The sequence below is a fragment of the Branchiostoma belcheri genome, unplaced genomic scaffold, assembly GCF_001625305.1.
Source record: "Branchiostoma belcheri isolate BF01 breed outbred unplaced genomic scaffold, Haploidv18h27 scaffold2, whole genome shotgun sequence".
Lineage (NCBI taxonomy): Eukaryota > Metazoa > Chordata > Leptocardii > Amphioxiformes > Branchiostomatidae > Branchiostoma > Branchiostoma belcheri.
In genome coordinates, this window is record NW_017803490.1 from 6744392 (window position 1) to 6757651 (window position 13260).

Here is a 13260-nt window from a genome sequence, read left to right on the forward strand (position 1 = left end):
TCTCTGCGGTCATTGTTAGATCGCCGTCCTCGGCGCTCTCACGGCGACGGTTTGAGCTGGTTCAAATGCTCCCATGGCGACCTTGGCGCTCTCTCGGCGCTCCGTCCGCGCTCCGGCCAATTTCAGGTCGCAGAGCGCGCGATGATCGTGGTGAACGCGATGGGGGCCTACCTGGGTTCCAGACTATTTCCTGGGCCTACACAGGCCAGTTCCTTGGCTCCAGGGCCAACATGCCCTTAAGAAAATTATATCGAGAGAGCTATCGGTGATCATTGTCGGATGATGGTTCTTTCACAGCCCGCTTGGACATCCTACGACGTCAAAATCGTACTGTACGACGACTTACAATTATCGTGACCACTTTGTAAAGGAAAAAAGTAATTTGTTGCTTTTTATGCATTCTTAGAATGTCTGAGCCACGCTCAAGTATTTGACTGCGGTTCTTTCCTTGTCATGTCAAGTGGCGGTCCCCCATATCAACACAGAATGTCTGGAATCTCTGGTAGTTAGAAGTGGGTGGATGGATGGGAACATTCGCAGGATTCCTGACACTTAACGAGTGTTAGGAAGCACGTTTGGTTCATGTTTTCGTTCTCGAATTTATCTACACATGTACAATGTATTTGTCTTTGCCTGTATTTGTTGTGATTACACTTTAAAGGCGCACGTACAAATCCCAGGGCTTGAAAACAGGATTTTCACCTATTTACTGTATATTTACGTTAGAAATTCGTGGAGGAAAAATGCGATGGCGTTGTGTACGTGTGGTGAGAACTCATTGAAAATTTTAATGACCACGCTACCGACTGGGCTGACATATTGGAGGTCCCAATGATTGTTTTTGCAGTGCTTTTTTAACTGCCCGAACTATGAAATAATGATGCGAATTTAGCGGGCAGTATACGGATTGCCTTATCCATGAATTATTAAAACACTGATGCTGCACTGGGTACACACACGCGCTCACACACACACACACACACACACACACACACACACACACACACACACACACACACACAGACACACACACACACATACACACACGCACACACACACACATACAGGCGTGCACACACATACATGCAGTTTGTTGGTCAGCTCAGACATCCTTGGCGATGTACATTTCCAGTATCAGTCATGCCATGAACCAGACATTTCACAATCAAACGGAATATGTTTTACAGTTTGTTGACAAACATGGCCGGTAAACTGCCCGGGCGCCACACAGTTTTATCACTGAAAAACAGTAAAAAAAGGGAATTTGTAGTTTATGTACGACATAAACAGACTATAGATTTTTAATGTTTACGACAAATAAGCGATGTTTTCAGCGTCGAAAAAAAAAGTTTTATCGTTCTTGTTCCCATTTGCGTCAGAGTTAGTTCCGGTCAGAACCGGACAAATCAAACTTCGTGCCAAAATTCAGTGATGATAAAAGCATAGAATGTTTTGCATGTCATTTTTTTCAAAACAGCGATTTAGAACATTCATGCCAGTTCTGAATATGAATTTGAAATATTCTTTCGTGTTCAGTTGGAAACTTTTCGTTTCAAATACAACTCTAGATTTTCGTGTCGGTGGCTTGTTTCTGATGCTTTACTGGTGTTTAGATAAGACCCCATGTCACGCCACTGTGAGTCAGAACTCTCAAGTTCCAGTAGGACCACAGGACGTTTACAACCTCCTTGTGTTGTTGATAAACAGACTACACAAACATCCCGCAGGGTTCTCTATCTCACTGAGGTGGTGGAAACCGTCAACGACGTACGATCAGTGACATTTCAGACGACATCTGACACGGCTGCACTGGAGTTTTAAAAGACAGGAAAAAATTGTACAAAAAAAATTGTACAAAAAAAAACGGAAATTCACTACAATCTACTGATCATCGGATACAACATCAATGACAATAAGGAACACATAGTACTACTCCTAAAGATGAGATTAGGAGAAAAATACACAGAGAGAACTTTTGAAGATTCAACATAACTTTCAACACAACATAGTTGTGAACTTCTGATGGTACCTATGATTCCATGGAGCATACAAGAAAAGCTACATTATGGTGCTATTACACTTATAAGTTCTTCGTTGTAACTTTTTGTGTAGAAAACTGATCGAAAGGAGGTCGTGATCATGATTTAATGAGCAAAGACAGTGCCCTTACTGGCCGAGAGTGATCGTACTCTAAAGTAGAGGAATGTCATTTTCTGTGCATATCACTTTGAACACCCTAGACGGGCCTGTCCGTTCTTATCAAGCACATAAACACAGTGTTGAGAGTCTTGTCAACATTGAGTATCGCACAGGACCCTCTTGTCGCTCTCAAGTGGCTCCTTGGTTTACAAGTTAGCATGTTGTGTACCGGTGTCCAGATTTGAGATGTTTAGCGCCACTTCAAAACAAACTGGACTGTGTTGGAATCGTGACGGGAGATCGGTGAATCAGAGTTCCGGCCGGGCACATGGCCGGTTGGAGTGTTGGAGTTTTTGTGAAGTTGTGTCCACGAACCTAACTCGAGGACGTGAGAAGATATGTTGTCCATGTGTTGATGGTATACATGTACTTATAAGCAGACTGTTTGTAATGTCCGTAACAAAACAAAACATGTATATTGAAGTTTTTGGCAACGGACATAAAGCATGTGTGTACATGAAATTGATTTTGTCGGTTATATGAGATACGCGAACTTCTTGCGATTTGATATGGATAATATGATGTTCACGTCAGGTCAAAGGCCAAGCTACGTTTACGGGGAAAACATAAGATAGTTCGAAATGGATGAATGAATTCACAATAAATTCTGTCTGTAATGTCAGAAAGCCGGGTTAAATGTGACCTTTTAATGTCAGAAATATGTTGCGACATGATTTGGACGATGCGGCGAGGCAGTGTCAGATAGGCGGTATTGATGCGAATTATTTGGATAATCGGTACTAGTATAGACCAAAGGTGAAAGGTCAAACTCCCATCTCTACTAAAAACTGCAGTTCCACGCGTCAACAAGTTAATGTTTTGATTTAACAAATAGTTTTAAGTATGCGTGAAGACAGAGAACCATGCCTTGTCGTAGGAGGTGGAATACAGGAGGAAGAACGCCGTCCTAGCGAGGAAGAACACGTTTCGAGGCAGGGAGGCCGCGTAGGAAGGTTTGAAGTTCGGCTGCCCCCAAAGTTGTAGTCCCGTTATTCGAGTCGTATTGCCGCTGGAAAAACTCAGTTTAGCCAATTTCAAGGAGGATAATCAGAATGGAAACCTCCATGGTATAAATTTAACTTCATCACATGTGTAGTTATGACGTACACGAGTGTTTTTATACTTGTTTTATTGAGCTAAAATGTTGTTTTTTTTCTCCGTCTATCCCAACAGCTTTTATCAATGTGATTACGACGACCCCCAACCTACGGCCACTGGACGCAGGGGTAAGCACACTTCTGTGACTGTTTGTTTGTTTGTTTGTTTGAATATTTGTTTCTTGATCTGTTATTTTCTCTAGCTTGTACGCCACACACTTAATTTGTCACTTCACTGCAGCTGGATATCTTTGCTTAATTGAATGACAAAAATGTTTGACACCGGCATTTTGTAATGTTAACGTTACAAATTTTACCATTAATATTTCAGTTATTGACCAAGTATTTTAATTTTCTTTCCCCAAACAGATGGAGGCTTACATAACGGTGAGTATACATGGTATGAGCTAGAGTAGTGCTGCAGTACTGAGCTGGACTGCTAGAGGTCGTTTTTGTATCACCATTGGATAGGCATTGTGTGCAATGATCAACTTGTGCATTCTGATACTCGTAGATTTGATTATTGAAGTGATTGGATTCAAAGGTTTTTCACAAGTTGTTTAAATTTTCACAGTTGTTTAGATGATAGAGTGATAGGACTCAAAAAGAATACAAAATATTTCAGTGCGTTTGTTGATGTTGTAACATAAACTATAACTTGCTGTACTTTGATAAAATTGTTTTCACATCAGTATCAATTTCACTTTTTCTTTTTATCCGTTTGTTTCTTTGTATTTATCAGGACCCACATGGTTCAAAGATGATCCAATGGAGGGACTTAAAGCCAGTTTGCTGTGGTAAGTTCCACTGTTTTGTCAATATTTTCATTAAAATAGCCTGATCTGATGGTAGCATACTATTATATAGTTATTAGCAATCCCACATCTGAACTGAAATGAGAGACGAATCACAAAAATGAGCTTTTTCTGGATGTTTTTATTGATTGCAAATGTTAAATTTGTTTTGCAACATTGCTTTTATTGCTTTTCCAAATTACAATTTCCCATGCTTGGGCTATGATGATTACATGATATTGCGGCAGTAGACACTCTTGGTGCTGTAAGATGCGTTGTTTTGTTGCTGACAACATTTACTGTGACATAATGATTATCAACTATACTCTGTAACTCCATGGTTTTAACAGTAGCCTCCTTTGCAGACTTTTTGGAGGGGCAGTGATATTTTTTTGTCCAAGGGGGGATTTTTTTTACATTGGCTAAGGTTCTGTATTGAGACAGAGGGAGTTATGCAGCAAGGAAGTTATCTAATGTGTCTCCAACAAAGCAGGCGATATAGCTTTGGGGTAGAAAAAACAAACAAACTCTAGCCACTTGTAGAAATAAACACTGCCCTACTAGAAGTCTGCAAAGGAGGCTATGTGAACGTGGTCTGTCACATATTGAGAATTGTTAGTTGTGAAAATGTTCAACAGTGCACAAGGATGGCAGAAAAACAAAGACAATATTTTAACAGTAACAAATCCCACATATGTTTCCTTGGAATGATTTGGACTGTCCCATTTTTGCAGGGGTGGTGAACATGAGTTTCCCCATCTCGGACCAGCCCATTCTGGGGGACTGGACCATTTTTGTGGAGGTGCAGGGACAGATGTACAACAAAACATTCAGTATACAGAAATACGGTACGTATGGTGTAGACAGATATCTTGCTGCATTTGAATATACATGTGTTATCATTACGTATTATAAAAAAATCAAGTAGATGGATAAATTCTTTGAGAAGTCAGATGTTTCAGCTGTAGCATCTTCTATCTTTCATCGGTGGCTGAAATAGTCTAAATAATCTCAGATAATTTATCCAATTTGCTTTAATTTTTATTTTGTATCAATAATAATAACAAACAATATTCTACCTGGTGTTTGACCTTCATGTTTTTGTAAAAAGTATGTCAATTAATCACAAGAACTATTCTGCAATTTTTAAGGACTTAATTTCCACAACATTCTTTGTCGTAATTCTTAGGTACAAATCAGGATATTGTAGGAAGATATTCTGTTTGATAACAGAAGCCAGTTCATTAAAAGTTTCCCCAAATTGCACATCATCATTGATTTTGAATTCAAACTGGCACCAAGATTTCTTCCTACAATCATCCTTCGTCAATTCTGAATAATAATTTACAATAGAATTCGAATAAATTAATGAATCATTAAGTACATGTACACTAATCATGAAATTCTGAATCAAGTTTTGACTTGATTGGTGGTGAATATTAACTTTTTAAAACTTTGCTATCAACTTCTTTTGTCTGTAACTATTACATTATTTCATAAAGATTGTTTTTGAATAATCTTGCTAATGCACAAGGAAAATGTTACTCAAGCAAGTGGATACATTTTGAAAACTGTCAGACATTTCAAGTAGTGTCCACTTATTTTTGTCAGTGACTCAAGGTCCATAAGGCTGTTGAGTGGATGCTACTTGAAATGTTCATCAGTTTTTAAAATCTATCCTGTTGCTTGAGTAACATTTTCCTTGTATTTCTCATTACCTGGATGTTTAATTTTCATCAATGGATCTTAGTAATGTCTCAACTCTCAATTCACATTGTTGCATGTTGCATTTGTGTTTAGAATTGAACTTTATATTTGTGCTTAGAACTGAACTTTATATTTGTGTTGTTTAATGTTAAGCTTAAGAAGCGGATTTATATACTATATTAGGCTATATAGCCTCCTTATCCGACCATTATTATGTTATGTTATGTTATGTTACAATTCTGTAATGGATTTTTTCTTTTCTTTTAGTTCTACCCAAGTTTGAAGTCATCATCACTCCTCCAAGATACATCGTTGATTTGGACAGGTGTGAACAGGTGAACATCACAGCCAGGTGAGCAGGGGGATGTCTCTTTAACCCTTCAACATCCGTGTCCATGATATCACCAGGGTCCACAATATCGCCACCTTGAGAAATAGTGTGCTTTAAGATATTTTTACTGCAACATACTTTAGGTATGCACTCCTTCACACATCAAATGTACATACCTAGGGTATGTTGCAGTAAAAATATCTTTAAGCACACTATTTCTCAAGGTGGTGATATTATGGACCCTGGTGATATTATGGACACAGATGTTAACTGCTAGGGAGGCCTGTTTGGCTATTACAGTATTATCTGCATAGGATATGCAGTCATCAGGGAGAACTCAGGTTAAAGGAGGAACAATCATATCCAGATTCATGCCAATTCAGTTCTGTGCCTGATTGAGTTTGGATTAGGATCAGGCACAGTTTTGGATACTATGCATTGTAATTTAGTCTTCTTGTATTCAAGAAGATAGATTTGCCCCAGACATCATTCATGATACGCACTGACTTATCCAGAACCGTACCTGAGTATGGTTCTGGAGAAAGCTTGGCTCTGGATACATCAGGAGCCATTATGTAATAATTGCACAATATTCCTCAATGACTTGTGTATACATGTACCTCTTGTAAGAGGCACTCTTGTAAGAGACAAACCATTCAAATTTGTGACATCAGTAATAAATAATTTGGTTAGATTACTAAGTGCAAGATCTAAAAAGGATAAAAGAGTTTAACTTTAGTTTTTGGCTAGCAATTGCAGGGCAGAAAAGTTAGCAACTCTGCCTGTGGACCTAGAGGTTATGGGTTCAAATCCCGGCTGTTAAAGTGTATGTCTACACTCGACATGCACACTACTGAAAAAGATTTCAATCATGACGTTATGTCTGTTTATCATGGTGCTTGCCAAAAATGCTAGTGGCTAGCTATAGTGAAATGAGCCTGTAATATACTGTATGTATTAGTCTCTTCTGTAATGACTTCAGTGAGTTAAACTGGCTCAAGATCATGTTGACTTTCACCAGCTCATCTCTTTGACCACAGCTAAAGTTTTGTTCTGTATCCTTTCCACACCATTTGCTATGGTTCGTAGGAGAAAATCTGAACATATGGAGGAGCAGCATTAAGCACCACCACCCTACCATCTCGGGAAGTTCTGACTGCTATGGGTGTGTGCAGTCCACTCTCCTTAGTCACTACATGCTTAATGAACCTCCCCTCTCGGTCAAACATGTGCACACGGCAGTTCCCGTAGTCGCTAACAATGATCCTTCCCCAGATGTCCACACACACGTCGCGGGGGTAGTTGTAGGGTCCGTTGCAACTCGTAGTCCCATGGAACTGCCCGTCACCGAGCCCGAGGGACCCAAACTGGAAACAAACGGTCTGTTTTCTGCTGTCCAGGACTTTAATCGTGCCGTACTTTGTAATAGACACGGGTAGTAGAATGGCGTTGTCTTGCGTGTACACTGCAAAACGTACAGGATAGCGTATGAAGGACCCCTGGCCGGTGTCGTTGCCACACGAACACATCTCTGACGCGGTTTCCGGAAAACCCTCCGGATGGTACAAGTCCAAACTCGATACGATAGACCCCGCCGGGTCTAAGAGGTGGACCTTGTTCTGATCTGCGAGCGCGACACAGCCGTTGGGTAGAAGCCTCGCGTCCTCGATCTTGCTCACGATCACGCCGGATTCGCTCGTGATCCGCGTGAGCGTCGTCTGCTCGGTGGCAGGATCGTAGATGTAGATCACGGGCGTGCATTCCATGCTGGTGTACTCGTCCATTCCACAAGGTTTTCCTCGTCCCACAAATATGACTTTACCCTTTCCGTCAACAATCAGTGCACCGCTCTCAACCTCTAACTCAAGAGTTTTCCATGTCAGACTCTCCAAATCAGTCGACTCTATTCCATCCTCCTCTGATTCTTCCTCCTCGTGTCCATTAATTCCGTTAACCGTCTCATCAACCTCTTCCCTCTTGAAGTACAAGTTGAAACAGCTCTGGAACTCACCATGGAAGGTGAAACATTGGACGCGGCCCCTCCCTGCCCTGTCTGCCACGTACACATGCTCACGAGACACCCCTATCGCAAACGGGTGGTAGAACTGGCCCTCTCGTCCAAACTGTGTTGTCATGGTATTGTTAGAGAAGGGTCCGTAGATGTTTGGCCCTTGTTTCGCTGGCATATGATAAAGATGATGTTACTGCAGTCTTTTTTTTAAAGTCCAGTATGAAAGGGTGGCCTCCTTATGTCCAGGTTTGCTCGATATATTCATTCTTAGGATTTAACAGTCAATACTGAGCAAGTCAAACTCCATAGAGTGTCAGACAACAGCCTTGATCGGGTTGTCTTTTGACCAAGAGAAATTTTGGGCACAAATTGCCTCTTTCTTCATTTGTTTCACCTGCAAAACAAATATTGCTTGTTTAGTAGAAAACAGAGGTCAGCAAAATTGATGATATATAAATTCATTGTGTTTACCTGTAGCTGGCTAACCTAACTTTGCTTCCTCATCTCTTTCCACTGAAACATTTACAACAAAGTTTCCACCTTTGAATGTGAAATTACTCTTAATTCATTTATCTATATCACTGGGATTGAATGGGAGATGAAAAGAGTTTTTTCACAATGTTTTTAAGTCAATAATGGAAACAATACTGTAGCCCATTCAAAAACAACAGCAAAAATAAAACTTACCTCTAACATTATAACATGACATGTTACAATAAAAAAGACAGTGACTGCATGCATATAGAAGAAGCCTTGTATTATATTATGTATCATGTCGATGATGAAGTTATGCCTACAAAATACCTGGTAACATAAGGGAGTAGCATACACATAGCCTGACAGATGGGTTTGTTGTAGCTAACTTCTGGCATGTTTTGTTACCAGAGCTAACAGCAGTAGATAACGCTGTGTGGTGTTTACCTGGTCCCTTACAGTACATACCAACAACACCTGTTATCACAGAATGTGGCATTCTTAGGACAATCACAGATACGTAGGGACAACATGAATAGGTGATGTCAAATAATGATGAAGCCATTTGACTCTGTCTAAAAATGATTCAACGAAATTATCAACCAAGTTTCAAGCTTAGATTTTTACTCCAAATTTAAGCGAATTGTGAAAGAAGAAGCACTTTAGAATGCCAAATATTCTATATCACACCCACTTTTTATGATGGTCCTAAATCAGACTTGAACATAATAATCTATATCAGAGCTGCATATTATATTACGTTATGTTAAAATCATGGGTCCCGGACTGTTTTCTACATTGTATGTCTAAGTGTAAGGTTTGCACAAGGCAAATTGACCCTAAATGTTACAACAAAATCACACAACATTACACAGTTGGTTTTAGGAACAAATTTGAGCCATGTAAAACCAGGGTGACCTATTTCACCATTGTTAGCAGAGTTTGCACAACATACATTGTAACTGCCTGCCATTTGACTTTACCATAGATACAAGAAAGACATGACAGCACAATAAGATTTCAGATAAAGTCTATCTATTGCAAAAACAAGGCAACAGATAATATAGCTTTACCTGATATTTCTGTGGCATGGAATTGTAAGAACCCAGTAAATCCAGAATTTTCTGCTCTGTGCAGTTCCGTTCCTTACACTGACCACCTGTCTTATAGTACACACAGGAAGTCGACTTAAGTCCACTTGACAACCAGTCCTTTGACAACAGTCGATACTTAAAGTGGGTCACACGCATTATAAGACACCAGCAAGCCTTACAGTTAATTAGAATAGGACTGGTGGTCTAAGAACTTGTGTACAAATCCGTTGACCAAACTAACAGGAAAATCTGAAAATTAGACTCGCAATACCTTGTTCGCAAAAGTTGTTTTTTCCCTGGTTTCTGAGTGTCCTTAGAAGTAAGCTAAGCTTAATGTGTATACAATACATCTGAGTCAGTCATTTTTTGCCCGAGGCTTTGTATATTATGAATAGAACTAGTTTGGCTCATACATGTGTGAATGAAGTGGACCAATTATACAAACCTGCTCGGGATGTTATTCTTCTTTTAAAAGCATCCAATGCAATTTCAGGTCGGAAAAATATTCTGGATGAGGAAATCTGACTGATATTGACATTTACTGCCATTTCTTAGCATATTATCGTCTTCATTTCATACTTAAAGAGTTTGAAATAGTCTAAAAACAGGCTACATAACACGTCTCTTTTTTGGTACTGTCCATAAATAGCTTGAAGCAGCCAACAATACAAAACAAGCAACAACATTTTCCGCTTTTTTTGCCTCTCAGATATGAATATCCTATGGTATAGGATTGATTCAAATTACTACATTAAAAGATTGACCAGTAATTAACTTCAAAAAAGTTTTGCCGCCCTAAAATTGCATTTAAATGCCTTTGAGAACAAAGAATGAAATACATCCGCCAATAAGTAGAAATGTGTACAATTTGATTTCCATGGGGATTTGTCTGATAGCCAATTTCCTTCAAGCACCACATAATTTCCTAATTTCTCTATCCCCCTTGGTTTCTTTTATAAACAGTAACTGTGATTTATTAAGTTAATCTAAACATCTAAATTAAAATACTTGAGCCATGGGAAGGTACACATAGACTCCCAGCAACTTAGCAACGTGAAAGATACAAATGTCACAAACACCTGGATATATGAAGTATGCATACCTTGAGAATAGTGCTTTGTACCGGTTTGCAGGAAAAAGTTCCAGACTTACAAAAAATCATGTCACATTCTCCTTTTTGTTCTAAACCATCTGAAATCTTCAATAGTCAAAAATTTGCAAAATATGCAAAATGAAGAAAACATTGCCACTGGGCATTGTCAAGTGTTGGCCTCCGTAAAATATGTGGCCACAGTTTTGCCCAGATATCTTGCTTAAGCCTCTATTGTTCTAAACCCTGGTAGTGCAGTGCTCGATACAATATTTTGCGGTAAAGATGCCCCAATTTCCATTGGGAAATGTTAACTGAGAAGTCCTCTCTGTACTTAATGTATATGCCATGGTCCTGAACCTAAACCTCAGGACTTGAATCAGTCCCTGGACCTTAACATGGGTTTAGGTATACAGCCACTACTTGGGAATACTGATTTTTAGTAGAGCTCTTAAAATTCATAGATTTTTTTATAGTAGCAGCATCTTAGGCTATCCTACAGAACTATGAGAGTTGCTGTTATAATAATATGTTGTTTTTTATGTTGTTTCATCAACGGACAAAAAAAGGGAAATTTTAATCCAGAAATCCAGCCTTCTAGAAAAGCACATTGCTGCTACAATACTGCAAAAAAGTAGACATATTGTCTGTTGAACTTGTATGTGCTAGTAGAGGTACATGTAAGTTAAGAACCCACTTGAAATGTAAGTTGATCTCAAGAGTCAGACCCACGACCAAGTTCAGCTGATACAACACTCATAGTCTGTGAGAGGGCCTCTAACATACAGATCCTGCTTTTTAGAACAACGAAGCTTGGAGAACAACGGTCACTATGTTCTGTTCTGTAATGACCTGCATGACAGTCATGGCTACAAGTACAACACACTCTACACAACTGTTCCTAACTAACCCTGACCCTAACCCTAACACACACACAAATTTTCCACTTTAAAACTGCATTCATGAGAGACAAATTTCATGCTTGAATAGCTACAAGAAGCCTACAAAACTCCCTGAATAAAGACTGAATGTACCATACATACCTGCCTGATCCACTCTGCCTGGTCTCTTGTACCTAACTACAAAAATAACTCCTGAATAAACAACAGCAACAGCAGCCAACACAGGATCTCAAGGCTTAGTTAAGCCGCGGGGTTTACTAAAAAAAAGTGGCCAGAATCCCACCTGAAATTTTTCCCTAATCACCTAACTCACGTACTTGTCCTGTCTATTATTCCTGCAAGCACACGAGCATTAGCGGAACAAAACGCTGTTTTGCGAACGTGTATGTGTGAACTATGTCCGCTCTTTGCTTGGAAGTGCAAACAAAATTAGGTGGTCGCTAGCAACCTCATTATCCACTTGTTTGAAGATAAATACGTCCAACTTTTTTATTGATGTTTGGAAAGATATTAATCTTATACCAGCCTGGTTACAATCATTGTTCCTGACTGGTTAAGATATGCGTGAAGCTAAGTTCAATAATAGAACATGAATTGAGACGGAATGGTGGCAGGTTAGAAGGCGAGATCAGACTTAGTGTCGCCACGTGAGGCTGAAAATCAGTCGCTGTTGGAAAAAGATTAACTCTACTTGTGTTTAAAAGCAATTTAGAGGTTAAAATCTATGCAGGGGTCACTTGGAAAATGATGTCACTACTTGAACTTTGAAAATAACAGTTTGATTTTGCACAGATTAAATACCAAAGTGGCTACACGATGACTTGTAGTATAGTCTATACAGTCACTTGTAGATAGAGTCTCTTGGCAAAAAGTTGGCTGCCTGCCCTGTATGTATAGAAATCCTCTCAGTGCCCATATGGCACAACATAATATGTAACATTATATACATAATATGTACATAAAACTTGCAGCAAAGTAACTGTATGGGTGCTACATTGCAGGGCAAATTAAGCAAAAAAATAAAATGAAATGGAAAATGGACTATATGTTTATTGTCAAAATAGAATGACTGTATTGGCATAACAATATTTAGTATCCATGAAAGAAATGTTCATTTTTTTTGTAGAGTTTTACTTTTTGGAACACTGAACTATAATAATGTATTCTAAACTTGTAAGATATAAGTTTATAACTTAATACACGAGTCACCTTGTATGACATCAAATACTTGATGTTTGTCTTTACTTACTTAGTTAAAGTTTGCATTCAGCAATCGTATCTCAAGAAATGTTTGTTCTTAGTGATTGTCATGAAAGATACCCAAAGGATACTATTACTGTTACCATACCTGACTCTAAAATGGAGAAGAGAAACGTGTGCTAACCAATACATTTTATGCCAAGGACCAAAACTTTCTAAGAAGTATCCACACAGTTTTACAACATACAAAATTACCTCATCTGAAAGTGTCCTTGCAGGGAAAACGCAGAATCTTTGGAATCCAACAGGTGTCTTCAGCAAAAACTAGCTTGTTTGTGTACCACAAGTAAGGTAATATATC

The 13260-nt window shown here is 39.1% G+C and overlaps 2 protein-coding genes across 2 annotated transcripts in view; one reads left to right on the plus strand and one right to left on the minus strand.

The window, feature by feature from the left end:
• The window catches only part of LOC109468453 (C3 and PZP-like alpha-2-macroglobulin domain-containing protein 8), a 45354-nt gene that overhangs the window by 7535 nt on the left and 24559 nt on the right, over positions 1-13260 (plus strand). Inside the window, exons 6-10 of the mRNA XM_019766697.1 lie at positions 3373-3425; positions 3666-3683; positions 4039-4093; positions 4825-4938; positions 6065-6149. Coding sequence (XP_019622256.1) covers positions 3373-3425; positions 3666-3683; positions 4039-4093; positions 4825-4938; positions 6065-6149 — 325 coding nt within the window. The remainder of the gene's footprint in view (positions 1-3372; positions 3426-3665; positions 3684-4038; positions 4094-4824; positions 4939-6064; positions 6150-13260) is intronic.
• LOC109468956 lies at positions 6816-12102 on the minus strand. The gene is made up of 2 exons (XM_019767331.1): positions 11841-12102; positions 6816-8533 (listed from the first exon to the last, which is right to left on the minus strand). Exon 2 carries the CDS (start codon positions 8312-8314, stop codon positions 7205-7207), a length of 1110 nt encoding a protein of 369 aa, XP_019622890.1. The 5' UTR covers positions 8315-8533; positions 11841-12102; the 3' UTR covers positions 6816-7204.